The sequence below is a fragment of the Stenella coeruleoalba genome, assembly GCF_951394435.1.
Source record: "Stenella coeruleoalba genome assembly, chromosome: 11".
Taxonomy (NCBI): Eukaryota; Metazoa; Chordata; class Mammalia; order Artiodactyla; family Delphinidae; genus Stenella; species Stenella coeruleoalba.
The window spans coordinates 657,337-684,398 of NC_137157.1; the positions used below are offsets into that span (position 1 = coordinate 657,337).

The 27,062-nt window shown below is 65.9% G+C and overlaps 1 protein-coding gene across 9 annotated transcripts in view; it reads left to right on the forward strand.

Moving 5' to 3' along the window:
* The window catches only part of PLXNB2 (plexin B2), a 29,611-nt gene extending 3,491 nt beyond the window's left edge, over positions 1-26,120 (forward strand). Inside the window, exons 1-38 of one of the 9 annotated variants that reach the window (XM_079935979.1) lie at positions 3,885-4,188; positions 7,565-7,618; positions 8,174-8,226; positions 12,315-13,401; positions 13,851-14,033; positions 14,128-14,256; positions 14,798-14,898; positions 14,992-15,118; positions 15,521-15,674; positions 16,100-16,214; positions 16,285-16,393; positions 16,470-16,571; positions 17,031-17,123; positions 17,461-17,542; positions 17,625-17,785; positions 17,901-18,049; positions 18,207-18,315; positions 18,530-18,666; positions 18,859-19,029; positions 19,505-19,634; positions 19,720-19,947; positions 20,082-20,258; positions 20,354-20,493; positions 20,587-20,687; positions 20,801-21,030; positions 21,120-21,301; positions 21,685-21,751; positions 21,912-22,058; positions 22,633-22,789; positions 22,927-23,027; positions 23,107-23,191; positions 23,349-23,503; positions 23,583-23,743; positions 23,826-23,973; positions 24,373-24,437; positions 24,651-24,726; positions 25,087-25,161; positions 25,249-26,120. In XM_079935979.1, coding sequence (XP_079792105.1) covers positions 12,328-13,401; positions 13,851-14,033; positions 14,128-14,256; positions 14,798-14,898; positions 14,992-15,118; positions 15,521-15,674; positions 16,100-16,214; positions 16,285-16,393; positions 16,470-16,571; positions 17,031-17,123; positions 17,461-17,542; positions 17,625-17,785; positions 17,901-18,049; positions 18,207-18,315; positions 18,530-18,666; positions 18,859-19,029; positions 19,505-19,634; positions 19,720-19,947; positions 20,082-20,258; positions 20,354-20,493; positions 20,587-20,687; positions 20,801-21,030; positions 21,120-21,301; positions 21,685-21,751; positions 21,912-22,058; positions 22,633-22,789; positions 22,927-23,027; positions 23,107-23,191; positions 23,349-23,503; positions 23,583-23,743; positions 23,826-23,973; positions 24,373-24,437; positions 24,651-24,726; positions 25,087-25,161; positions 25,249-25,353 — 5,526 coding nt within the window. In that variant the 5' untranslated portion in view covers positions 3,885-4,188; positions 7,565-7,618; positions 8,174-8,226; positions 12,315-12,327 and the 3' untranslated portion in view covers positions 25,354-26,120. Of the gene's footprint in view, positions 1-3,884; positions 4,189-7,564; positions 7,619-8,173; positions 8,227-8,282; positions 9,864-10,218; positions 10,371-12,314; positions 13,402-13,850; positions 14,034-14,127; positions 14,257-14,797; positions 14,899-14,991; positions 15,119-15,520; positions 15,675-16,099; positions 16,215-16,284; positions 16,394-16,469; positions 16,572-17,030; positions 17,124-17,460; positions 17,543-17,624; positions 17,786-17,900; positions 18,050-18,206; positions 18,316-18,529; positions 18,667-18,858; positions 19,030-19,504; positions 19,635-19,719; positions 19,948-20,081; positions 20,259-20,353; positions 20,494-20,586; positions 20,688-20,800; positions 21,031-21,119; positions 21,302-21,684; positions 21,752-21,911; positions 22,059-22,632; positions 22,790-22,926; positions 23,028-23,106; positions 23,192-23,348; positions 23,504-23,582; positions 23,744-23,825; positions 23,974-24,372; positions 24,438-24,650; positions 24,727-25,086; positions 25,162-25,248 lie in introns of those variants that run through there. The other 8 variants (XM_079935980.1, XM_079935981.1, XM_079935975.1 and 5 more) reach the window with 8 other exon arrangements.
* Positions 26,121-27,062: the final 942 nt, after the last annotated feature.

Consider the following 27,062-nt stretch of genomic DNA (forward strand, 5'->3'; position numbering starts at 1 on the left):
GGCCTCTGCTGTCCTGCCCCCAGTGCCTACCCCTGTGGTATTCACGAACCTGTGACAGTGACTGGACCCAGAACCCCAGACGGAGCCCGCGGTGGCCAGGGGCACACCTGTCGGTCTGCCCCTCCAGTCACAGGGAGGAGCCCAGGGCTGGCCCCCCCTGGAGCTGGGGTCCTATTTCCCACCCTTTGTCACCCTTTGGTCCCTCATCTGCAGCTCAGCGCCCCCTTCACACGGAGAGTGTCTCCCCCAGCACTGCTCCCACCGTGGCTGGCAGCTTTCCACCCTGTGGGCTGGCCACTGGCCCACCCGAGTGCCTGGTTCCCCTGTGCGCTAGGCAGAGGAGGTGCTCTCCTGGGCTGGGGATGGGGCATCTGGGAAGAGGGCTCAGCTTGGTGCCCCCGTCCTCAGCCCCTAAGATCACGTGATTTCTGAAACCTGGCAGTTCTCCATCCTGGTGCCAGGTGAGTCCTGGCCTGGGGACCGTGGGAGCAAAAGTGCGGCCTGTGGGTGCAGCCTGGATTCTGACCCCAGTGCTGGCGTCACCCCTGCCCTGCACTCGTCCCTTCCGGATGTGGAGACCAGAGCCCTCGGTGCAGTTGGCCGGCAGTTCCCATGGGGGGTTCTGGGAGGAGGGGCACCGTGTCGAGCTCAGATCTCGAGCTCAGATCTCTGTGACGCAGCCCCCGCTGGACCCCGTCCTCAGGAAGAGCAAGAAAGGGAAAAGGTTTGATGTCAGCCTTGCAGAAGGCCACCTGTATGAACAGAGTCAGGGCAGGGACGTCTGCTCCCGAGGCAGGGACACTTCCGGCTGCTGGCCTTCTGCTCCGATCTGGGCCCCCTGAGCCAGCATGCCACCTGTGCAGGCCATGGGCCCTGCGCTGATTTGGACTTCTCTGGGGGGCGCCGTCAGCTCCCCTCCAGGCACCCTGCCCGGCGCCAAGCTGGTGGCTGAAGGCTGAGGCGGCTCCAGGGCTCCTCGGCCACAGCCAGACGTGCAGCATGGGTGACAGTGGGAAGAGGGTGAGTGGCTTGGTGCCCACCTGGGTCCTTGAGTGCTGGAGGGAGGGGTGCTGAAGGGGTCTAGGGACAGCCCTGATAGGTTAGGGAGCATGGGTCTGTCTTGGGGTACAAGGGGGCCTGTGGCACGAGCGGCAGGATTGGGGTGGCCAGGGGGTGTGGACCCGGCCATGGGAGGTGTGGGCTCTGGGCCTGAATGTGGCTTCTAGCCCCCAGCCCCAGCCCAGGGCATCCTCAGAGCGGGGGGGCCTACTTTGGAGGAGGGCCAGGGCCCAGGACACTGCCGTGGCGCGGCTGCTGCCCTCCCCAGGGAAGGTGGCCGCTGTCCCACTTGCACCCAGTGGTAGGACCAGAGCTGGGTGAGTTGGCGGGGCTGAGAGCAGGTGGTGGGAAGGAGAGGCCCCAGCGCAGCCCACCTGCTCTCTCTCAGCCTTGGAGTTGCTCCCCCAGACGGGCCGGGGGACGTGAGGGGCAGGAGACCCAGCCACGCTTCCTGCAGGTGGCCCCTGGCCCTACCCCTGTGTGTGACAGCTCCTTGCTGAACTGAGTGAGCCGCTGAGGGGGTGGGTGCTGGGCCTGGCCCCAGGGACCTGTGGGCTACTTCCTGGGTGTGTGGTCCCAGGGAGGCCGGGTGCCCGCCTCCCCCCATGCAGTCCCGGCCACCTCACTGCCCCCTGACCCCTGCACCATTGTCCCATTCACCACTCTGCCTTCCCCTGAGCTGGGGTATTTCCTCGCTGGAAACTCCCGGTCCCTCTGCCCTTCCAAAGCCTAACCCTAACCCGGACCACCGCCCCACCCTGAGCCTGGACTCCAGACCCTACCCAGCCCCGCAAGCACCCTGCACCTCACCAGGGCCCGACCCCACCTGGACAGAGACCGGGCCAGTAGCCTGGAGCCGTCCCCCCACGCAGATGGCCCTGGCCCACCTTTCCCACACGGGTCCCTCGAGGCCAGCTCCAGGCCTGCCCAGCTCCTCCAGGCCCCTCGGCCCTTCTGGGTGTGCTGGGCGGACGCAGTGCTGGGGCTGCCCGAGGCTCACCCAGCCCAGGTGCTCGGGTCTGGGGCAGACGTGTGTGCCTGCACATGTGTGCTCACGTGTGTGTGAGTGGTGGCTGGCATGCCAGCTGGGCACAGCGCCGCAGGCTAATTGTGGGGTTCGGCTGTGATGGAGGAGGGGGCTCCGGGTGACCGCTGAGGCGCTGACAGACTGACTGGGAGATTACAGGTCTGGCCGGCTCCTTGCTCGCTCGGGCCCTCACCCGTCCGCCCCCATGTCCCCCTCCTGCCTCTTGCGCACGGCCTGGGAAAGGAAGGGGGCTCCGGGCGGGCAGCATCCAGCCAGCTGTGGGAGGTGAGCCTGGAAAGGGGAGGTGAGTGCGGGCAGCTCAGCGGTGGGTGCTGGCAGGTGGGGGCAGACCTCAGAACCAGTGGCTCCTGCCTGCGTGGAGCCCGATGTCCCCAGTCTCCCGGCTGGGACTGCGGAACGGGGGCGCAGCTCCTCATCCAGGAGCCCCTCCGATGCTTGGGCGGCTGGGCGCTCCCGTTGGCCTCATCTGTGCTCCCGATGCCCTGCAGTGCCCACCCTCTCTCAGCCGGCCCCAGCCCACATCTGGCTTCTCCCAGTATCTCACCCTGTCTTCCTGTCCCTCTCAGCCTGACCCTGACAGGCTGTCCACTGGAGAGGTGGTCTCTGGAGAATGGCCACACTTGCCTGAGTGCCAGCCCCGTTCATCTGTTCACCGGGTGTTGACTGTGGCCGCTGTGTGCCAGGGCCGACAAGTTGCTGGGAGCTCCACGGGGGCTCCCGGACCCTGGAGGGTAGAGACCTGTCCCTCTGTCCCCAGCACACAGCACTGTCGTGTGGCACACAGGAAGCGCTTGGGGGCTTCGGGCTGAGCAGATGGGGCAGGTCAGCGGGCCCATTTGGGGGGTCCCCACGAGCATGGGGAAGTCGATGGAGGCGTTAAGCTGCAGGGTGTTCTGACGGGAAGGACTGCTCTGCAGAGGAGGGACATGGACGAGCCTGGGGGGGAATCAGAAATGGGGCCCAAACCGAGTCTAGGTGGGACACAATGGTGGCTGGGACTCAGGGGGGCGGCCAGGAGGAGAGGTGGGTCTTGCATCACGGTGGGGCGTCTGGGCACCAGAACCTACTGAATCCCACCTTGTGTCCTGAGGGTCTGGGAGGCCCAGGAGGCTGCTGGCAGCGCCCAGGCAGGTATTCTTGAAGGACAGTAATCGATTGAAACCAAGTCGTCCTAAGCCGTCTCTCCACGAGGTTAGGCACCGCATGGTGAGGCAGTGACTGGGACCGACTGCCGACAGCATGGAGATCCCAGTCTGGGTCAGCGCCCACACTGCAGGGTCTGCAGTCACGGGGGCGTGGGCGGCTGCGGCTGCAGCACACACCCTAGGGCTTTGCCGGGTGAGCCCCTGCGACGCCTGAGGGTGAGGGCTGGACGCAGAGACACTGGTCACGGTGACCTCGTATCAGACGGAGGGGCTGAGAGGCGGCCTGGGAGCACAGGGCAGGAAGGAGTGGGAGGCTATGGACTTGGCTGGGGGGAGGCCCATGGGGTCGGGGGAGCAGGCCCGGAGACCCCAAAGGCAGGTGGCAGAGAAAGCCCTGGGGTTGGTTTCTCTGCGCCCACTCCCCCTTGGCCCGGGGTCTTGGGCCACCAGGCAGGGGTGATTTTCATGCTGGGGCCCAGAGCCCAGGCTGCAGGGGCAGGCTGATCAGCCTCTGCAGCCCCGGCGGGGATGGGCTCTGGCCCACGGCCTCTGCCAGTTGACGGAGGAACCGGGCTGTGGGCCGGGCTGGTGGGGAGGTGACACCCTATACACCTGGGAGGGGTCCTGTGGGAGGCTCTCCCAGCGCTGACGCAAGGCTCAGGCTAGACGTCAGGCTGTCCCTAGAGCCCGGCCCCACCCGCGCCTGCTCCTAGGTGGCTGTGCGGGGAGCTCGGCCTTTGCCCGGTGAGTCTGGCAGGAGGGGGGTTGGGAGCCATGCCGGCTGCGGCTGGGGCCTCGGCGGATCACTGGCCGACCGCGGAGCGGGGGGGCCTGGCCACCGCGCCTTCCCGGCCAGAGGACAGCCTGACGCCCCGCGAGGCTCCTTGGGGACGGGTCCCTGGGCCCACGTGGCCGCCGCCGTCACGGCGACCGGAGGTCAGGCTCCCGCCGACCGTGCGCCCTGGGTCCCCTGGGAGGCTCCTCAGAGGCCCACTTGTTCCCCCCGGGGCCGCGGGGTGCGGGCGGGGCTTCCGAGGGGTCGTCCCCCGGGGCCGCGCCGCCACCTGGTCGCCTGGGGTTACGAGGCCAGGCCGGCCCTCCCCGTCTGGGGACCGCCCCACCTCCCGGGCTGAACTCAGACCCGGGGCCCCAGGCGGGCGCGGTAGGACCGCGGGGCTCCCTCTCGCCCTGGCCCGGGGGCCCCGACGCTCCCCCCGGCCCCATTCGCGCCCCTCCCTCGCACTTGTTTTGAAAACGGCGGAGGCTCGGGTTTGCCGGCGTCTCGCCTGTTTAGTTTTCTCTGATTTGTTTCGCGCTCCCGGCTAATTGCAGATTTGCATTTTCGCCTCGAGAACGCAGCAGAGGCCGGTCCCCTGCAGCCAGCTGCGGGGCGGGGGAGGGGCGGCGCCCGAGGCGGGACAGCCACCCTCGCTGCCTCCTGGCCTGGCCCCGGGGCGACGCGGCCCCCACCCTGTCCGCCGGGTGTAGGTTACCCCACCCCCGCGTTGGGGGTCCGTAGTGCCCTCCACAAGGTGCTAAGACTCCCCCCACCCCCATCTCAGGGTGTCCCTGCCTTGGACTCGAGCCTTAGCCTGAATCGTGGGTTTCTCCGTGTCTGCCTCTGGGTCCCCTTCCCGAGCCCACAGGCTGCCAGGGGCCTCCACAGCACTGGGTGCTGTGCACTGCTTTGCCTTCAGCTTTAAGAAGTTGTTCAATCTGTGTTTGCCTGACGCTAGCGACAGGGAGGTCTAGCCGGCACCCCAGGGCCTTCCTCCCGGGGGTACCAAGACCGGAGGGGGACCCTGACAGCCCTGGCCTGGCCTGAGGACCCTGCCCTTCCCCAGTGGGCGCCTCCTGTTTACCTTTTCCGGGTGTGTGGGGCAGCTACTGCTTAGAAGAAAGGAACCCGAGGAGGGGGAGCCTCAGGGGACCCAGTGGCCGAGGCTCCTTCCCATTGCTTCCCACTCCTGTGGACGTGCGAGGAGAGGCCTGGGCCGCCTGCAGCCCGGTGCCCGTCAGCGCCCTGGCTGGGGGAGGACAGACCACTGTGTGCGTGAGGCTGAGGGGCCAGCTGTAGGGGCACATGTACTTTCAGCTTCCTCTGCTGTGTGTCACCCCCTTGCCGGTTCACTGGGCTGAGACCCACCTAGGGCCTCAAATCCTGTGTTCAGATCTTGCTCACCAGTGAAGACCGCAGACCACAGCGGAGGAGTGACAGTCCTGCAGGGCCAGGTCAGGATGGGTGTCTCAGGCTTCTGACGGGTGGGCAGGAGTTTCCCAGGGGGAACAGCAAAAGCAGAGACATGGCGACATCATGGCGTCACCCTGAGTTCCTCCTCCACTGAGAGGACAACCGAAGGATTTCTGCACACGGATTCACTTACACCTCGCGGCAGCCCACTTGGGTTGGTGCTGTTATTACCCCCCAGGTCACACCCGGGAAACTGAGGCACAGTGTAAGTTTGTAAAGAGCCCACATAAGCCAGGTAGGAGGAGACAGACCTGGGGTTTGAACCCCATAATATGGCTCCAGAGCGCAGCCCCTGAGGCCCCTCTGGGCAGCAGCCCTGGGTGTGTGGTTGTGGGGTGGGGTCCAGAGCGCAGCTCTTGAGGCCCCTCTGAGCAGCAGCACTGGGGGTGTGGTTGTGGGGTGGGGGGACCCCATGGCCTCAGGGGCCTGTGGGTGTTCAGGACAGTGGCCTTCATCTGAGATAGAAGGAGTGACCCTCCAGAGCAGAGGCAGGATGGCCACGCTGGGACAGCTGGGGGCCAGGACACGGTGGCTGAGGCCGGGTTAGGAAAGGGGAAGGGGAGGGGGTCAAGCTTCCTTCTGGAGGAAGTGCTGGCTGGAGGAGCCTGATGCTGGGAGGAGAAATTGGAGGGTCTGAGAGGTGGGTCCACCCCAGTGGGTCACTTGGGGCAGGTCTGTCGAGGGGTGAGGTGGTGGCTGTGGAGGCTGGGTGTGTGGGCTCATGAAGAGGGTGTCCCTTGGAAGAGGCTAGCCTCCCTTGGCGACACCTGCAGCACGCACACCCCCGGCCAGGGAGGGGCCTGGGCCAGTGGAGGGCGGTGCACAGGGCACACGGAGGCCAGAGTGATGTCCCTTCAGGGTGGCAGGTCTGCACGCCCTGTGCCCTCGTGTGCTGTGGACCCCGAGCTCAGCCTCCACCTGGACTGGATGCAGCCTCGAGGCCAGGCCTGGTCCAGATTTCTCATGCGGCTCCATCATCCCGACACCCTGTGGTTTGGCACCTGAGTTTGCCCCTTTCACAAAGGCTGTGTTGTTGAGTGCCTAGGGCAAAGCACACCCCTCCCCCTCACAGCTGGAGCCCTGAGCCCCTCCTCCTGGGTTAGCCCTTCACTGCTCAGCCAGGGGCTGCGGGCACCAGAGGGATTTCCTGCCTATGTGCGCAAGCGTGGCACCCACCTCCCCGCAGGCCTTGCCCCTGCTGGTCTCCTTTGGACCGGCCGTGGGGCCTCCCAGGCCTGGGCCCTACTCGTTCCCCACGTTGTCGTTCCCCACGTTGGGAGAGTGCCTGGGGGGGTACGGGGGGAGCAGGGCCTGACCCTGGTGGAGGAGGTGTTGGGGGAGCGCTGCTGGGGAGGGCAGCCAGGCAGGGAGCCAGTGGGCCATGGCCGAGGAGACCTGGGGAGGAGACCTGGGATAGGCCCGGAGAGATGGCTGGGGTGTGGTCACTGAGCGCCTGGAAAGCCGTGTCCTGAGGCAGAGTGGGGCTGGAGGGGATCTGATTATTATTATTACACAGACCTCTTTTTATTTAGACAAGTAGTATGTAAATATATCCTTCTCAAATTTTTTTCCAAAACTGGCAAATGAAGTTGCTTTGCTGTCCCAGCCCCCTCCTCCCTGCCCCCCCCCCCCCCCACCGGCTTCACCTTGACTTTCAATTTGGATGAAGGCTTCTAGAACTTCTCAGTTAAACCATGTGTGTCTGTATCGACACCCACGTGTGGTGATCCCTGGAGTTCTGCTCCACAGCCGTCCCCAACAGGTCTGGGCTCCGTTGGGTCGGCATGGCCCACCCACCTTCATCAGCACCATGGTTTTTCAGGGTCCTCTGGTTGCATGCTGGGTGGTTGCCAAATTTTTAGTATAATGAACCATGCTGAGAAGTATCCTTGGACTAGTCCTCCCTGTGGGTACACATGGGTGTTTATCCAGGAGAGGATACAATAGCAAGCGTTGCTGAGTGCTACAGTGTAACAGGCTCTCCGGAGGCTTTTCTGGCCGGAATAATTTAGTTCTTACAAACCCCTGGGGGAGCTCACTATGACTGTCTCCACTTCACAGATGGGGAAATGAGGCTCAGAGAAGTTAAATAATTTGGTCAAGGTCACACAGCTAGTAAGTAGAATTGCGGGCTCGTGTGTATGCATGTTCTTCAGAAAGCAAGTTTAATTTTAACGTCCTGGTTTAATAAGCAGACAGTACCGAGAGACTTAACGAGAAGCTGTTCCCTGCCCTTTTCTTCCGCTTTTTTTTCTTCCTTTTTTTTCTTCTTCCTCCTGTTCAGCGCAGCTTGCAGAATCTTAGTTCCCTGACCAAGAATTGAACCCAGGCCCTCGGCAGTGAAAGCGCAGAGTCCTAACCACTGGACCCCCAGGGAATTCCCTCTGCCTTTTTTGAGCAGAGGCAAGAAGGGCGGTGTCAGGCATACACACCAAGTGGGCATGTGTGCACTGGGGTGCTGGGCTAGGGGGTGGGAGGCCAGTGTCTGAGGGGGGGACGTGAGGGCCGGGTGGAGGAGGCTGGAGTTGAGGTTCTCCTGCTCCAGGGTGGCAGAGGCCAGCTGGGGTCCCATGGGCTGTTCCTTGCCCCCCCCAGATGTGGAGCAGAGGAGAGATGAGGCGGTAGGGGCCAGGCTTGTGGTGAGACCACTGTCTCTCCTTTGCTTCCTAGAGGATCTCCATGCTGGCCTGGAGCAGAGACTGAGCTGGACTTCTGGAGCCTGGGTGAGTGACGGCTGGGCACCACCCGGGGAAGGCAGGGGGGCTACAGCCACGCAGTGAAGGCGTCTGGTGTCCCTGAGGCTCTGGTCCGGTCGGGCCCGGTGTGCAAACGTCTGCCCAAACCCAGGTGCCCTAGCTGTGGGGGCCGCTGCCAGGCCCCCCAATTCTCTGATGGGGGGCCAGGATTTGCTTGGGAGGGGTGGGCTCTGCTGCGAGGCTGGGGCGGTGTGTTTGGGCGCTGGCTGCAGTGCTGGAATCTGGAACGTTAGGGCTGGGAATTTGGGCTGGGGGAGGGGGCGCCTGGCCAGACGCCTTCCTGGCCAGCAGCAGGCTGGAGTCTGTGCGACTTCTTGGAAGTGCACCTCCGGGCTTCGGCCAGGAAGAGTTGTCTGATGCCCCTGAGGAAATCCCCGCTGGCCCGGTGAGCAAGCGGAGGGTCCCAGGCTGCCTTCAAAACAGGAAGCGCCCGTTCCAGGAACGCCAGCCGCAGGAAGCTCTGCCGGGCTGTGCCCGGCACCTCCCGCAAGGACGGCCTGAGCGCTGCCTCTGGTCAGGTGGTTCACCCTTTGCTCCCGTGGGCCTGGCCAGGCAGGTCACCTGAGGCTTTGTTTGTCCCGAAGTGGAGGGAGCTGCTGCCTATCATTGTCACCCAAGTCCCTCCTGCCAGACTGTGTGACCTGGGCTCAGCGTGAGGGGCCCTTGGAACCCCTGGACTTGAGGCTCACTCTGCCCACCACCAAGAGGGGTCCTGGGCCAGGGAGCCCAGGTCTGGCCCTGGCCTGCTTGAGGGGGGTGGGGCGGGGGCAGCAGCACGGTGTCTGGGCCAGTGTTGCTGTCAGCAGCAAGACCTGTTCCTGCCCCGTGACCACACACATGTCTTTCACAGAGCACTTCTGGTGTGCCAGCCCTGGGGGCCCCTGGGGCCAAGGACAGGGCTGGGCTTCTGCCCCAGGGGCTCAGTCAAGTGGACATCAACCAGAGGGAGGCCAGAGCATTCTTTTTTTTTTTTTGCGGTACCCGGGCCTCTCACTGCTGTGGCCTCTCCTGTTGCGGAGCACAGGCTCCGGACGCGCAGGCTCAGCGGCCATGGCTCACGGGCCCAGCCGCTCCGCGGCTTGTGGGATCCTCCTGGACCGGGGCACGAACCCGCGTCCCCTGCATCGGCAGGTGGACTCTCAACCACTGCGCCACCAGGGAAGCCCCAGAGCATTCTTTTTTATGCACTGTGACCCTTCCATCTCCTGGGTCCTGTCACGTCTGTGAGCTACCAGGACTGAGGCAGGGCTCAGGGTCACAGCAGAGCTCTTTCAGAAGGGGCGGGGGGGCAGGAGTTTCCCCGCTTGGTCGGTTCTGGGTTCAAGTCCTAGGCGCGCTGCCGGCCGGCAGAGGGGCCTGGACACGGGTCCATCGGGGACCAGGGGGCCTGCTTCCATGGGTGGCCTGGGCTCGGGCGGCTCCAGCTCCGGCCGCGGCTCCGCCCCCGCCCGTCCGTCCGCACCCGCAGGTCCGCCCCCGCCCGCCCGCTCCCTCCCTGGGCTCCGGGAACATTCCATTCATTCCCCGCTTGCCGCGGCGGCCCGTGGCTGGAGCCGCAGCCGCCGCCAAAGCCGAGCGGGACCAGAGTCGCGGCGGGGACTCGGGTGAGCGGGGCCGGGGCGGTGTGGGTAGGGCCAGCCTGGGCTCGAGGCCGAGGGGCCTGGACGCCCCCCGCCTCCGCGGCGCCGGGGAGCGGACTTTGCGCCGCGGCGGGCGAGCCAGCGAGCGCGGGGGCGGGGCGGCAGGGAAGCTGGGGCGGCGGGGGAGGGGCGGCGGGGGGCGGGGCCCTGCAGCCTTGCCCTTCCCCGCCCCCGCTCCCCGGGCCCTGAGCGAAGGTACCGGAGGGTGCCTGAGCGCCCGGGGCCTCTCCTGGCGCGCCTGGTTCTGTGCAGTCCTGGCGTCGCGGGCGTCCCGGCTCCAGCCTGGGGATTTTCCGAACTGCACCCTCCTCTCCCCTAGACGGCCTCAGTTGCCCGCGGAGACGAGCGGAGCCTGCGGTGGCAGAGGCCCGCCTCCGCCCAGGATCTGAACAGTCTGCGCGCGGTCCTGTGAACTCTTCCTGTCTTTGACCAAAGGCACCATCTCCTCCCCGACCTGATCACCTCGTCTTGGTGCGACCTGGGGTCACCCTGTCTCCTCATCCCACCGCCTTCTCTTAGGCCATTTTCAGCTCCTTCCCAGGTCCCTGCTGCCTCCTGGACACTGTCAAGCCAGCAGCTCGTGCGGAGGCCTGTGGGGTCCCCAGGGGCCCGGCAGGAACTGAGCACTCCAGAGCAAGGGGCTTCAGTGCACAGCCGAGGGGCGCCTTCCCCAGCCCTGAGACCTGCCCCTGTCAGTGCCCGGTAGTGATTCTGCGGTGCTTTGTCACTGGCTTTGTGACACTTGTTCTGGCTTTGTCACTGGGCTTTGTCCCTTGGTTGCCTCTCGGTTATGCTTCCTCCAGGGGCTTGAGGAATGTTGTGGAGACTCAGAACAGAGGGATGCAGTGGGGGATAGAAAACAGCCACAGCCTGGCCAGGGGGCTTCCTAGTGGCTCGGGCAAAGAAGGAAGCTGGCTTGATGTGAGAATCACAGGGTCCATCCTATTCCAGTCAGCACAGCTTTGCCCAAAGCCAGTGCCCCCAAAGAAACGTCTCCCCTGGCCATGGAGCAGAGCAGACAGCCTTCTGCCTTCCTGGAGGAGGAGGACTCAGGGCGGGGCAGGGCAGGCTGTCAAAGGGGGGGAAAAAAGTAATTGTTTCTTGAGGGAATGAGCGCGTTTCCAGGGCGGTGGTGTTTGAGGGGGCCGTAGGGGGCGTGTCAGCTCCTCTGTAGAGGTGCAGCAGCCGTGGGGGGAGTCTGGGAGGCCACCGCCACCGGCCACCCTCTCACAATCTGTGCCTGAGCCCCTCATGACCCTCTGCCGTTGGGGTCAGTCTCCACTCGGCCACGTGGCATGGACAGCTGCCCTAAATGTCCTGCCGGGCACAGGCCCCCTCAGGGAAGGTTCCGGCGGGTCCAGGAGTGAGGGCTCACGCACAGATTGTGAGAGGGTGGCCGGTGGGGGTGGCGGCCAAGACCACTTTAGGGGATTCTGATCAGGGTCCCGAGGGCGGCGATCGTGCTGGACCACCCCAAGGTGGGAGGGGCCTCCATGCTGGGGACTCTGAGCCCACCCTTGGCCTTAGTAGCTCGCCCCCATACATCCAGAGACACGCACGGGCGCGCGCACATACGCAGGGCCGTGTGTGTGCTCGGATGGACACCCGCACCCTGATGTGGCCTGCCCCGGCCCTGCATGCAGCACCCCCCGCGGCCTCCGGGGTCCCCCCTCAGAGACCTGGTTCACCCCAGAACACCCTCCCAGGACCTGCGTCCGGCGTGCCTGCGTCTGAGGGTCTGCCCTGGGCGGGGCACAGGCAGGGCGGGTGGATTGCTGGGGCCCTCCTGCTGGTTCATCAGGGGAAGCGGGGTTGGAGGCAGGGCCTGGAAGGCTTGGTGAGAGGGTGGGGAGGCAGGCCCACCAGCGGCTCTGCTGCCGCCTGTCAGATTACACCGTGTGTGCCGAGAGTCAGGCATAGAACAGGTGTGTGGCCCACCTGTTTGCATGTTCAGGGCCTGTCGGTCAGCTTGGGTCTGTGCTCTGGACAGTGTGGAGCACCTGGGGCTTTTGGAGTCATGGGGTGCGAGGGTGGGCACATGAGTGAGTGTCTGGGAGACTTTCTGGAGGAGGTGCTCTTTTGCCTTGGAGGTGGGCCTGAAGGTGCTTTGGGAACCTGGGGGCAGAGGACAGGGTGCAGTCCTCCGGGGGCGGCTGCACCCAGGCCTGGAGCTGCAGTGCTGGTGGCCTGGCCCCTCAGCGGTTAGGTTACAGGTGTTCCTTCTTGAGGAGGGCTGGGAGATGATCTCCTTAGAGATGAGAGTGCGTGTGTCTGGCCAGATGGGTGGGAAGGCAGGGAAGGGATCGTGGGCTCGGGCGGGCTGCGGGCTGGGCAGGGTCAGGCACCGGGGGCTTCCTGTGGGGTGGGGTGGGTCCTCCAGGCTGGGGCTCCCCTGACCCTCCTCCCTTCCCACAGGGTGCCAGGGGCAATGGCGCTGCAGCTCTGGACCCTGACCCTCCTGGGCCTGGCGGGCACAAGTGCAAGCCTGCGGTCCCGCAAGCTGGACTTCTTCCGCAGCGAAACAGAGCTGAACCACCTGGTGGTGGACGAGGTGTCGGGCGTGGTGTACGTGGGGGCGGTGAACGCGCTCTACCAGCTGAGTGCCGACCTGCAGCTGGAGCAGCGGGCGGCCACGGGCCCGGCCCTGGACAACAAGAAGTGCACGCCGCCCATCGAGGCGAGCCAGTGCCACGAGGCCGTGCAGACTGACAACGTCAACCAGCTCCTGCTGCTCGACCCCTCCCGGAACCGCCTCATCGAGTGCGGCAGCCTCTTCAAGGGCATTTGCGCCCTGCGTTCCCTGAGCAACATCTCCTCGCTCCTCTTCTACGAGGATGGCAGTGGCGAGAAGTCCTTCGTGGCCAGCAACGACGAGAGCGTGGCCACCGTGGGGCTGGTGAGCACAGCGGGCCCAAGCGGCGAGCACGTGCTCTTTGTGGGCAAGGGCAACGGGCCCCACGACAACGGCATCATTGTGAGCACACGCCTGCTGGACCGGACGGAGGGCAGGGAGGCCTTTGAGGCCTACACGGACCACGCCACCTACAAGGCCGGCTACCTGTCCACAAACACACAGCAGTTCGTGGCTGCCTTCGAGGATGGCCACTACGTCTTCTTCGTCTTCAACCAGCAGGACAAGCACCCGGCCCGGAACCGCACGCTGCTGGCGCGTATGTGCAAGTACGACCCGTTCTACTACTCCTACCTGGAGGTGGACCTGCGCTGCCTGGGCCCCGACGACACCCGGGTCCCCGCCTTCGGCACCTGCCTGGCGGCCTCCGTGGCCCGGCCAGGCACCACTGGGGTGCTCTACACTGTCTTCAGCACAGATGGCCGGGGTGGCGGGGGGCCACGGGCGGGCCTCTGCCTGTTCCCACTGGACGAGGTCCACAGCAAGATGGAGACCAGCCGCGACGCCTGCTACACGGGCACCCGGGAGGCGGGCCGGGACACCTTCTACAAGCCCTTCCACGGCGAGATCCAGTGTGGTGGCCACGGGTCGGTACGTGGCCTCAGCACGTTCTCCCACGGGCTTAGACCACGCGCGTGTGGTTCTGCGCGTGGCACTGCTTGCCGTGTCCACGTCCCACATGCTTGTGAAGGCCGGTGTGTGTGTGTGTGTGCGCGCGCGTGTGCGCGTGTGTGTGTGTGTGTGTGTGTGTGTGCGTGCGTGTACGTGTGTGTGTGTGTGTGCGTGTGCGCGTGTACGTGTGTGCGCGCGCGTGTGCGTGTGTGGCCCTGCGGACAGGTGAGCGTGAGATGTAGGTGCCACTTCTCCCAGGTGTCAGCCATGCTGGGCGTTGGGTTTTGGAGCAGTGAGCACGTGGGTAGGGGCCCTGCCTGCCTGGGCCGGTCCTGGGGGACGTGTGCAGGGCCGCGAGTGCTGGGAGTCGTGGTGCGGAGAGGCCTCGGGCGGCGGTCTGCACCCACCGTTGACGCCATGGTCCATAGGGTGCCAGTGAGAGTTTCCCGTGTGGCTCAGAGCACCTGCCCTACCCGCTGGGCAGCCGAGACGGACTCTCAGCCGTAGCCGTGCTGCACCGTGGAGGCCTGAACCTGACAGCTGTGACAGTGACGACCGAGAATGGCCACACCATCGCCTTCCTGGGCACCTCGGACGGCCGGGTCCTCAAGGTGAGGCCCAGGGCTGGGGCAGGGTGGTTTCCGGAGGGGTCCTCAGTGCACGAGGCCCCCTGCCCTCACCGTGCACCTGCTCTCGTGCCCACAGGTGTACCTCGCTCCAGATGGCAGCTCCGCGGAGTATGGCTCTGTCCTTGTGGAGATCAACAAGAGAATCAAGAAGGACCTGGTGCTGGCCGCAGACCTGGCCAGTCTGTACGCCATGACCCAGGACAAGGTTGGCCTGTGGAGCCTGGGAGGAGGGGCCTTGGTGGTCCAGCCCCTAGAGACACGCAGAGCATGCTGGGAGGGGGCCCAACTGTCATCTCCCTGGGTCCTGACAGTGTCTCTCAAGCACCTTTCCCGTCTTTGAAACCGTTTCTCGCTGTTCTGTGTCTCCGGCCCGGCCTTGGGCCCCTCCTGACCAGAGGATCAGTGCTCTGAGTGGGCCTTCCCCAAGTGCAAACAGGGAGGCGCGGGGCCCCAGGCAGCTTCTGTGAGCTCAGACGGTGGGGGACATGGGCCCCGGGCTCCTGCGCCACCCGATCCTGGGTCAGGTCCAGCCTCCCGGCCGGGTCCCACACAACCTAGACAGCAGCTGCTGCCTGGAGCCCTCACTGCCCAGCCTTGAGTTGTGTCGAGGCTTCTAAGCCTTAGCGGTAAAGGTGGGATCAAGCTGGTGGTCCCGGGAAAGTCTGGCGTCTGAGCGAGGTCCTTCGTGGCTGCTGGCTCGACACCTGCGGCGGCCGTAGTCCCGCTCACCGCCCCGGTGCCCCCAGGTGTTCCGGCTCCCCGTGCAGGAGTGTGAGAGCTTTTCCACCTGCGCCCAGTGCCGCAGCTCACAGGACCCCTACTGCGGCTGGTGTGTCGTCGAGGGACGGTGAGCATCCGGGAGTCTGGGGTGCTCGGCCCAGGCTGGGTCCGGGGGTGCCGCCCCACCCTGAGGGCTCACGGGTGCCCCCTGCCGCCGCAGATGCACCAGGAGGGCTGAGTGCCCGCGGGCCGAAGAGAGTGGCCACTGGCTGTGGAGCCGCAGTGAGGCCTGCGTGGCCGTCACCGAGACCCAGCCGCAGAACATGAGCCGCCGGGCGCAGGGAGAGGTGTGCGGTGGGGGTGGAGGCAGGGGCGCTGCTGGCCTGGGGCTGTGGGGACGGCAGGAGACCCGCGTAGGATCTCGCTCCTGGCCTGGACGGCGGTGCTGAGCCTGGGGACAGGGACCCCATCCTTTGTTGGGTCCCCTGGCCCCTTTGACCCGAGGGGCTTCTGAGAATCCAGGGCAGACCCAGGCCCTGTCCCAGGAGTGGCTTAGGTGACCACAGAGGGGCCCATTCAGATGAAATGGAGCCAGGTTCTAGAGGGTTCTCCAGGGGGCAGGTGTACACATACAGGAGGGCGGCCGGAGAATGGCCAGAGGACTGGGGCTCAGGGCGGGGGCGGGAGGTTGCCTGCACCCTGAGGCTGGGCAGAGGAGTCCTGCTGTGAGCTGAGTGGCCCTTCCGCAGGTGCACCTGACCGTCAGTCCCCTCCCGGCCCTGAGCGAGGAGGACAAGCTGCTGTGCCTCTTCGGTGAATCACCGCCACACGTGGCGAGCATGCAGGGGGGCGCCGTGGTCTGCAACTCCCCGAGCAGCATCCCCAGCACGCCGCCTGGCCAGGGTGAGGCCCCGCCCGAGCCTGTCCCCTGAGCATTTGGGGCAGCGGAGGACGACTCACTGGTGAAGGTGGGGGCCACGCGGTGACATGGCTGGGACCTGGCAGGCGCTCTGCCCCAGACGCCCAGGAACCACGGCCCTCGGTGCCTGCAGGGACAGAGCGAGGGCCCAGCAGCGCAGAGCCCTGGGGAGCGACACACGAGCCGAGATCTGATAGCGGCGGCGGGTCCTGCTGAGCCCTGCGGGGCCCCACTCAGACCAGGGTCTCCACACGCGGCCTCCCGTTCTCTGCTGGGTCGCCTGTGGGGAGCTCTGATGGAAGGAGGAGTTGGGGCCGGGGGGGCCCAGTTCCGGCTTCCTGTTCCCCCCAGCCCAAGCCCGCCTCCCCCTGCGGCCCCGCCTGACGCTGGCCCCATCTGCTGTCCACAGATCACGTGGCTGTGACCATCCAGCTTCTCTTCAAACGCGGCAACGTCTTCCTGACCTCCCACCTGTACCCCTTCTACGACTGCCGAGTGGCCATGAGCCTGGAGGAGAACCTGCCGTGAGTGCCCCTGCCTGTCCCTCCCAGCCCCCGCTGCGGACCCCACCCTTCTCACCACCCTCTCCTCCAGGTGCATCTCCTGTGCCAGCAACCGCTGGACCTGCCAGTGGGACCTGCGCTACCACGAGTGTCGGGAGGCCTCGCCCAACCCTGAGGACGGCATCGTCCGTGCCCACATGGTGAGGGGCCGTGAGGGCACGTGGGCCAGGCTGCTCGGCCGACGCCAGCAGCACCTGACCAGCCCTGCCCCCCCAGGAGGACGACTGCCCCCAGTTCTTGAACCCCAGCCCGCTGGTCATTCCCATGAACCACGAGACGGCGGTGACCTTCCAGGGCAAGAACCTGGACACGGTGAAGGTGCGGGGGGCTTGTGGGGCCCTGGCTAACCAGTGAGGCCAGGCCTGGGGGTCCCAGCAGGGGCCGTGATGGCTGGTGGGGAGGCACAGGCTTGTTCAGAGCCGTCCTCCTGCAGACCAGAAGCTAAGCGCCGGGGCCCATCCAGCCTTCTGCGGCTCAGGGCCCAGCACGTGAGGGAGGCAGAGGGGTCAGAGGGTGGACGTGGGGACATCTGGACGGGCCTCGAGGGTTTAGGGCGTGCAGGGGCTGGGCAGCCAAGTGCCACTCAGGAGGGAGCAGAGCGGTGAGTCTGGGTGTGGACCGTGGCGGGGCCTGTCTGTGAGCGGCTGGGTGTCAGTCGGGATGGGGGCGCCCAAGCTGGCCCGGGAGCTGTGTGGGGCACGGCAGGCCCCGGGGCCCAGGGTGGGCATGTGGGACGCGCTGGCCCGCCTCGGGTATCCTGACTGGCCTGTCTGGCAGAGCTCCTCCCTGCGCGTGGGCAGTGACCTGCTCAAGTTTGAGGAGCCAGTCAGCACACAGGAGCAAGGAACCTTCTCCTTTCGGACCCCAAAGGTACGCCTCCCGGGGTGGGTGGGCCAGGCTGGTGGACCCCGAGGGCTGGCCCTGCGGGGGCTGCCCAGTTACCTCCGGGGCTTGAGGGGGGGGGGCGGGGGCAGGCTCACCAGCCGCCCTTCTGGGGAAGCGGGGCCGGCAGGCAGGTGTGGCCTCAGAGCATCCCTGGGCCTCCCGTCTCCCTGGAATCCAAGTCATCCTCAGTCTCTGAGCCTCCAGCTTCTAGCCACCTGGAGGCCTCCCCTTGCTGCCCGTCAGCTGTGAGGGGACACACGGTGGTCACTCTCGGGGGCTCGGGTGGGAGGCGGGGGTGCAGCGTGTCCCTGTGTGCCCCCAGCTCTCCCACGATGCCAACGAGACGCTGCCCCTGCATCTGTATGTCAAGTCCTACGGCAAGAATATTGACAGCCGGCTCCAAGGTGGGTGGGGTGGGCAGCTGGGCTGGTGGGCGGGCAAGGGCAGCAGGGCGGCCCTGCTGACGGCCAGCTTCTCCCTCCGCAGTGACCCTCTACAACTGCTCCTTCGGCCGCAGCGACTGCAGCCTGTGCCTGGCCGCTGACCCTGTCTACAGGTGCGTGTGGTGCAGCGGGCAGAACAGGTGTGTGTACGCGGCCCTGTGTGGTAACGCCACCTCCGAGTGCCCACCGCCCGTCATCACCAGGGTAAGCCCCCTTACCCCTGACCTCCCTGGCAGGAGGGACTCCAGCCCGGCCCGGGACCAGCTGCGCAGCCTGGCCTGCCCCAGCCACCAGGTCAGCCGGGCTCTGCCAATTTCAGATCCAGCCTGAGACCGGTCCGCTCGGCGGAGGCATTCGCGTCACCATCCTTGGGTCAAATCTGGGGGTCAGAGCAGACGACGTGAAGAGGGTCACCGTGGCTGGCCGGAACTGTGCCTTTGAGCCAGAACGCTACTCCGTGTCCACCCGGTGAGTGGGCAACCTGGGCCCTTCGAGCTGGGCCAGGCCCTACCCTGGGGGGCCGGGGGGCTGGGGGGATGGAGAGGAAGGACACGGGGCAGGTATGCGTGGGTGCCCAGGGCTTGCACACACACAGAGTGTGCCCACCTGCCTGCCACCCATGCAGGATCGTGTGCACCATCGAGGCTGCAGAGGCGCCCTTCACGGGGGGCGTCGAGGTGGACATCAGCGGGAAGCTCGGCCATTCGCCTCCCCATGTCCAATTCACCTATCAGGTAAGCGCCCGGCAGGTGGCTCCTGCAGGTCAGGACAAATGTGGGTGGGATCTGGGGGGCCATGCGCTGACTCGGGGTGAGGCGAGGCTGTGCCCCTGCCTCTTTCTGACAACGGTCATGGCCCAGTCGAGGCCCGGGAGGGAGGGCCGCAGCCCTGCCGCCCCAGCCCTGCCGCCCCAGCCCTGAGTCAAATGTCCCTGCTTTTCTCTTCTAGCAGCCCCAGCCCCTCAGTGTGGAGCCAAAGCAGGGGCCACAGGCGGGCGGCACCATGTTGACCATCAATGGTACCCACCTGGACACAGGCTCTGAGGAAGACATGCGGGTGACCCTCAATGACATCCCTTGTAAAGTGTGGGTGTCACCCACAGGCCGCCAAATCCTGGTCTGCCCTGGTCCTGGGGACAGGGTGAGGGCCCTCTGGCCGTGACCCTGTGTCTATCCTGGAGGGGGCAATGGAACCAACCAGACCCACTGACCCACTGGCCTGGGGCTGCGGGCGGTCCCAGGGTGGGGCTGGCATTGACTGGCGATCCCCACCCCCAGGACGCAGTTTGGGGCACAGCTTCAGTGTGTCACCGGCCCCCAGGCGGCTCCGGGAGAGCTGCCCCTGAAAATTTACTATGGGGGCTCCGAAGTGCCCAGCCCTGGCGTCACCTTCACCTACCGTGAGAACCCAGTCCTGCGGGCCTTCGAGCCGCTGCGAAGCTTTGTCAGGTGAGACCTCTTCCCCCCCCCGTGGCAGGTGCCCCCCACTCCCACACTGCTGGCCACACCCACCCCATCTAGCTATTTCGCAGGTGCCCTCTTCTCACTGGGCTTGTGAGGATATGGCAGAGCTGGTCTGGGTGACAGGAGGAGGCCTCCAAAAATCCCCACTGTACCCCCAGGTCGGGCAGGCCCGACATCCCGCCTCCACCTCCCCCCGCCACCCAGCCCAGCCCTGCTTCTGACAGTCCAGGGTGGCGGTGCTCGGTCACGTGCTCTGAGCACACACACCCCACCCCACCCCCCGCCCCTGCCATTGCAGCAGGTCTGGGCTTGCACACACCTTGCACACACCTGCAAGGGTATCCAAAAGCAGGGTGGGGGCGGGGACACAGCCTTGCAGGCCACCTGCTCTGGAGCTGGCTGGGCACCTCCCTTGCCCAGGTGTGCCCACTCAGGCACCATCCCCCTCCCTGCCCCCCAGTGGTGGCCGGAGCATCAACGTCACAGGACAGGGCTTCAGCCTGATCCAGAAATTCGCCATGGTGGTCATAGCCGAGCCCCTGCAGTCCTGGAGGCGGCGGCGGGAGGCCGGAGCCCTGCAGCCCGTGACGGTCAGTCGGCGCCCGCTGCTGGGGACACGCCAGGGCAGGATGCAGCCTGTGCCAAGTGGCCTAACGGTCCTGCCTCGGCTCTTAGGTCGTGGGCAGGGAGTACGTGTTCTGCAGTGACTCCAAGGTTGTGTTCTTGTCCCCGGCCGTCCCCGAGGAGCCCGAGGCCTACAACCTCACGGCGCTCATTCAGATGGATGGGCACCAAGCCCTGCTCAGGACTGAGGCTGGTGCCTTTGAGTACGTCGCCGACCCCACCTTCGAGAACTTCACAGGGGGCGTCAAGAAGCAGGTCAACAAGCTCATTCACGCGCGGGTGAGGACCAGTGCAGCCCCGGGGTCAGGTCCTGAGCGGGTGCGTGTAGGGGAGCAGCCCAAGGTCTGGGCTGAGCTGGTCGGGGCATCCCTGAACCCCTCCTGGGCACTGTGGCCCCATCCCCCGCCCCCCAGGGCACCAATCTGAACAAGGCGATGACGATTCACGAGGCCGAGGCCTTCGTGGGTGCCGAGCGGTGCGTCATGAAGACCCTGACGGAGACCGATCTGTACTGTGAGCCCCCAGAGGTGCAGCCCCCTCCCAAGCGGCGGCAGAAGCGGGACACGACCCACAACCTGCCTGAGTTCATTGTGCGTGTCGGGTGGGGGCAGGGAGGGGACAGGGCACCGGGCTCTCGTGGTCTCGGCCACGCACCTGTCCTTGCTGACTCCGCCTCTCCACGCAGGTGAAGTTTGGCTCCCGGGAGTGGGTGCTGGGCCGCGTGGAGTATGACACGCGTGTGAGTGACGTGCCGCTCAGCCTCATCCTGCCGCTGGTCATCGTGCCCATGGTGGCCGTCATCGCCGTGTCTGTCTACTGCTACTGGTGAGCCTCTCCCCCGGCAGCCTCAGCCCCTTGGCCACACCCACCGGCCAGCACAATCCAGGCCAGGTCCCAGGAGCTTCCCTGTGCCCCCAGGAGGAAGAGCCAACAGGCAGAGCGCGAGTACGAGAAGATCAAGTCCCAGCTGGAGGGCTTGGAGGAGAGCGTGCGTGACCGCTGCAAGAAGGAGTTCACAGGTCGGGGCCGTCCTGCAGGTCCCGGGGGAGGAGGGCTCGGAAGAGGCTGCATTGGGAGGGACGGAGGAGGGGGGCTGCCGGTGGGCGGATGCCTCACCACGACCTCCCTGCAGACCTGATGATTGAGATGGAGGACCAGACCAACGACGTGCACGAGGCAGGCATCCCCGTGCTGGACTACAAGACCTACACCGACCGCGTCTTCTTCCTGCCCTCCAAGGACGGCGACAAGGACGTGATGATCACGGGCAAGCTGGACATCCCTGAGTCACGGCGGCCCTTGGTGGAGCAGGCGCTCTACCAGTTCTCCAACCTGCTCAACAGCAAGTGCTTCCTCATCAACGTGAGCGGGGCGGGGCCGTGAGGGGCGGGGCCTCTGGAGCGAGGGGGCGGGGCGGGGCGGGGCGGGGCTCTGACCGGCCTCCCCCACAGTTCATCCACACCTTGGAGAACCAGCGGGAGTTCTCGGCCCGCGCCAAGGTCTACTTTGCGTCGCTGCTGACGGTGGCGCTGCACGGGAAGCTGGAGTACTACACGGACATCATGCGCACGCTCTTCCTGGAGCTCATGGAGCAGTATGTGGTGGCCAAGAACCCCAAGCTGATGCTGCGCAGGTGTGTGGGGAAGGGCAGAGGCCGCGGTGGGGGGTGTTAGGGGGTGGCAGTGGGGCAGCACAGGCTTGTCCAGGCACCTGGTTTGCCAGCAAGTACAGCCAGTGCCAGTGAGTAGGGCAGAGGGATGGCGGGGGGGCATCGCTGCTGGCAGGTGGTCTGTGCTGGCCACTTATCTGCTCCCCCTTCTCATCAGCCCTTTGTAGGATGGGGTGGAAGATGAAAGGCCCACCCTGAGGGGGCTGGGAGATTGGTCACTGCAGGCAGTAAATGTACAGACTGACGGAGGCTGGGCTGCTCTGAGGGTGGTCTGGGTACTTGGAAGAGCCAGCTGATCCTAGGGGCACTAAAGGGCCCCTCAACACAAGGCCTTTCTGCATTTCCAGGTCTGAGACGGTGGTGGAGAGGATGCTGTCTAATTGGATGTCCATCTGCCTGTACCAGTATCTCAAGGTGGGCTCCACACAGCCCTGCCAGGGGGTGGGGAGGGACGAGGTGGTGCTGTACCCCCCGAATGTCCACCTCCCTGCGGCCCAGCTCCACCTGGACGGGTTTGCTTCCCACCCTGGCACGATCAGTCCCACCGTGGCTCAGCCGCCCCGTGTTGCTGTAGGACAGCGCAGGGGAGCCGCTGTACAAGCTCTTCAAGGCCATCAAGCATCAGGTGGAGAAGGGGCCGGTGGATGCTGTGCAGAAGAAAGCCAAATACACCCTCAACGACACAGGGCTGCTGGGGGACGACGTGGAGTATGCACCCCTGGTGAGCCCCCGGGGCTGGGCGGGCTGCTGGGAGACGTCAGGGGCCGGGTTCCAGGCCAGCCTCAGGACCAGAAGCTGATGCCACTCGCCTCCTTCGTGGACTTGCATTAGAACCCATTCCCCGTGCTGGGCCCACCCGTGTTCAGGGAGGGGCCTGGGTCATGGGTCTCCAGCAGGCTCGTGGGTCCCTGGAGAGAGGCTCTAAGTGTCATGACCCCAAGCCAGCTGCCTCCTGGGTGCCCGGGCCTGCTGCAGGCATTTGAGGGGCCTGGGCACACCAAGTGAGTGGTGGTAAACTCGTGCGCGTGTGGAGGTGGTACGTGGTGTGTGCCCCCGTGACGCCTGTGTGTTGCGTGATACCTAGAAGTGAGCAGTCCTCTGCCCTCTGTCCTGCTGAGCCATGGCACGCAGGAAAGGGTGAGGCCTGGGTGCTGAAGGGGCTCCGGATCCCCACCACCACTCCTCCACCTGAGGGTGTCGCCACTCGGGGGGAGCCCCAAGACTGCCCCCGGTTTGGGGCGAGCGAGGGCGAGGGCCCCTCCCCAACTGGCCCTTCGTTCTGTGTCCCCTGGCAGATGGTGAGCGTGATCGTCCAGGACGAAGGGGTCGACGCCATCCCTGTCAAGGTCCTCAACTGTGACACCATCTCCCAGGTCAAGGAGAAGATCATTGACCAGGTGTACCGCACGCAGCCTTGCTCCCGATGGCCCAAGGCTGACAGTGTGGTCCTCGGTGAGCACCACCCTCGTGTGCCTGGCTCTGTGCCCGTGGAAGCCCAGTCGGCCAGGTCGGGTGGGGGATAGCGAGAGGAGGCCCGGACAGGGTGGGCTGTGGCCGGGTTCCAGGAGCTGGGCTGTGTCCTCCCACAGAGTGGCGTCCTGGGTCCACAGCCCAGATCCTGTCAGACCTGGACCTGACCTCTCAGCGGGAGGGCCGGTGGAAGCGCGTCAACACGCTGATGCACTACAACGTGAGTGTGGCGGCCGGGCGGGCCGAAGCCCCTGCTGAGAGCGAGGCAGGCGGGCCGCCCTCATGACTCTGTTCCCCAGGTCCGGGATGGGGCCACTCTTATCCTGTCGAAGGTGGGGGTCTCCCAGCAGCCTGAGGACAGCCAGCAGGACCTGCCTGGGGAGCGTGAGTCCCTTCCCCTTGTCCGGGCCCCTCTGGCCTCTGGAGGTCATCGTGAGCCAGCGTCCGCCCCATGCCGCCGTCTCGGGGGAGCTGTGAGCCCGGCGTGGGACCCAGGCCCCGGGCCCCGGTCCTCGTCCTTCAGCACCCCCCTCCCCCACAGGCCACGCCCTCCTGGAGGAGGAGAACCGGGTGTGGCACCTGGTGCGGCCAACGGACGAGGTGGACGAAGGCAAGTCCAAGCGTGGCAGCATGAAGGAAAAGGAGCGCACCAAGGCCATCACCGAGATCTACCTGACCCGCCTGCTCTCGGTCAAGGTGGGCCGCGGAGGGCGTGTGGGAGGCAGACCTGGGACGGCGCCAGTGGGACGCGCTGAGCCCCGCTCCCGCCCCGCAGGGCACGCTGCAGCAGTTCGTGGACAACTTCTTCCAGAGCGTGCTGGCGCCTGGCCACGCGGTGCCGCCCGCAGTCAAGTACTTCTTCGACTTCCTGGACGAGCAGGCAGAAAAGCACGACATCAAGGACGAGGACACCATCCACATCTGGAAGACCAACAGGTGTGGGCTCCGTGCCTCCACCCACCCCGCCCGCCCTGCTCCAGGCCTCGGCGGCCCCTCACACCCTGTCGTTCCGCCTCAGTTTACCTCTCCGGTTCTGGGTGAACATCCTCAAGAACCCCCATTTCATCTTCGACGTGCACGTCCACGAGGTGGTGGACGCCTCCCTGTCGGTCATCGCACAGACCTTCATGGACGCCTGCACACGCACAGAGCACAAGCTGAGCCGCGTAAGTGCAGCTGCGGGCGGCCCAGCCCGCTTCCTGGCAGCGCGAAGCATCAGGGGAGGGGGCTGTGGTGCAGGTGAGGAGGTCGCTTTGGGGCGTGGATTTGCACAGCGGGGGCTGGAGCTCAGTAGAAAGACAGGTGCAGGGTACCTGGGGCGGAGGGAGGCCCCCTGGGCAGTGGACCTGTGGCAGCCTGGGACCCCGAGCTGCTTCCCTTCCGTGAGAGAGAAAAAGTGAGTTTTACTATTAATCACAAAATGACGAAAACACCGTCAGGTCTGTGGGTAGGTAGGGCAGCTACCGCCGTTGGACCCCCATCCCCCGCACACCCCTCTTTCTCTGGGTATCCTGAGCGCGTGCAGGTGTCTCGGCCTGGGTGTCACTTGGCTCTGACCCCCACAGGACTCTCCCAGCAACAAGCTACTCTACGCCAAGGAGATCTCCACCTATAAGAAGATGGTGGAGGAGTGAGTCCCCCCCACCCCCCAACGAGGCCAGAGCCTGGCTGCCCACCCTCAGCCCCCACCCAGCGGGGCCCCCGGGCGGTGCAGGCCTGTGATCAGGAGGTGGGGCCCGTGGGTAGCTTCGGGTCCAGCGTCCGGGAGCCACCGCCCCCCACCCCACCGTTCCGGTACCCGCCCCCTGCGGCCCACCCTGTGTAACTCCCCCTCCCCTCACAGCTACTACAAGGGGATCAGACAGATGGTGCAGGTCAGCGACCAGGACATGAACACACACCTGGCAGAGATTTCCCGGGTAAGGGTGGCACAGGGGACCCACAAGCTGAGCCCCCCCCAGGATTAGCCCTCCACCACCCCCGCCCCCCCGGAAGGCCCTGCTGCGCGGGCCAGGAGACTGCACGGGGGGCGGGCAAAGTTGTGCCCACGGGGGGGAAAGGAGAGGCGCAGACGAGGGGGCTTGGGGGGCGGCGGGGCTCGCGAGCAGCTCTGCGCCAGCCCCGCCTGCCGTGGGTCTGCATGGGTGGGAGACGCTCTGTCCGCGGTGTGCCGTGGCTGTGCGCGTCACGACTGCCCGGGGGACCCTTCGCGTCTGCCTGCTCCACTGGGAGACAGCCTCCTGTCCCTGGGTCACGCAGCCCTTCCGCCACCCTCCCAGGCGCACACGGACTCCCTGAACACCCTCGTGGCCCTGCACCAGCTCTACCAGTACACGCAGAAGTACTACGACGAGGTAGGGGTCCGGTCCTTCCAGGACGGCCGTGCTCACCCTAACCCTGACCCTGACCCTGGCCTGTGCTCTGACGTGACCCCTCCTCAGATCATCAACGCCCTGGAGGAGGATCCCGCCGCCCAGAAGATGCAGCTGGCCTTCCGCCTGCAGCAGATCGCGGCTGCGCTTGAGAACAAGGTCACGGACCTCTGACTGCGACCTCCACCGTCATGGTCTCGGGACACAGGTGTGTGACACCCACTGCCGGGCGCTGGGCGGCCCCGGGGGAGCACGGCCAAGCGGGCAGGACTCAGCCCTTCTCTCTCTGGCAGAGGAAGAGCCCCCGGGCTTCCGAGTGTGTGCGTGGCAGGGGGGCCCCCACCTCAGCATTTGTAGCCTCATAGCACCCTTCTCCTGAGCAATAGTGCCGGGCGCCCACCAGCACCAGTTCCCTCCTGCAGAACCAGCATCGGGGCTGTCTCCTTCAAGCCTCCTGAGTGATTCGAAAACGTGCCTTATGTCCCCGGCGCCACGCTGGGTTGCTGGGGGCAGTCGGGCCTCAGCCCCCCTCCCCAGGCACCAGCAGCCGCCTCAGATACCTGGGTTGGGCCTTTTGGGGTGAGGTCTGAGTGCCCTCGGCCCCCAGGACCTAGTGCCCAGACTCTGTCCGTCTGCCCTACCTGGACTGGGGCAGAAAAGTGGTACGATGCCTTCCTGACCTCGCTGGCCTGCCCTGCGGGGCACTGGCACTCCCGGGGGACTCCGTGCTGCAGGCCCCACCTCAAAGGTCAAGCTGGACGTCAGACGTCGAGGCCCAGGCGGCCAGAAGGGACCCAGCAGACTGGGGATCAGGGTCCCAGCCTGTCAGACAGGCTGACCTGGAGGCCCTGCCCAGGTCCGGGGGGCCGGGAGCAGCTCCGCCAGGACACCCGCAACCCTTTTTGTAAATCTTGTTAATTGTCAATCAAATACAGCTGTCTTTTTCACTCTGCTGGTTGGCTGGGTTCTTCCCGGGGCTGCCGACCCGCCGTCCCTACACACCTGCCCCGTTTTGGTACCGGGCCTGTCCTGCCCACGGCCTCCCTTCCTGTGCACTCCTGGCCCCAGAAGCTCACCTGAAGGTGGGCCCGTGTGGCCTCGCACACCCACCCCACAGTCCCTGGCTCCCCTGGGCCAGGCCTGCTGGGTGTGCTGAGGCAGCCTGTCCACGGCCACCAGCTCGGCCGAGTCCACGCCTTCCTGCTGCCCCAGCAGGACAGGATGGTGGTCAGGGCTGGGAGGTGAGCGCTGGGGTGCGAACCTGTCCCAGAGGCACATCCTGGTGCACCCCAGCACTGAAAGTGATCCTGAAGCAGGTGGGGGTTCCAAGGGCACAGGGCGGCGGCCCCGCCCCCCACGGTGCGGGATTGGGCCCGCTTGGGCGCCACCTGGTGGCAGGGGTGGGCGTGGCGCGAGCTCTCGGGGACCTGTTTTCTCCTTCCTGAGGTGCGGTGCCTCACAGGTGTGGTCCACCCAGCTCACATTTAGTAAGGCCCTACTGGGTGCAGACCCCACTGGACACGGTGGTTCCTGGAGGGAGGCCCTGTGTCCCCCTGCTCGAGGCTGTGGGGCCATTAGGGTCAGCTCCTCCTGGGGTCCCAGGCACCTGAGAGCAAATGGCACCTTTGTTGTAGGAAGGAGGGGCTTCTCCCAGAGGCAGGCCATGTGGGCAGGCAGACTGCTCCCAACCCCTGTGTTGCACACAGGGCAGGAGCCGTGAGATGCGCTCCTCTGTGGCCAGTCAGGCACACGTACCGTGACCACACGGGCGTGCGCGTGCGCGTGCACACGCAGCACCAGCGCGTTGGGCCCCTCACTCGTTCACTCAACACGCGTGGTCCTGGGCACTAGGGACACAGCAGTAACGGCGGCAGAGAGGGCCT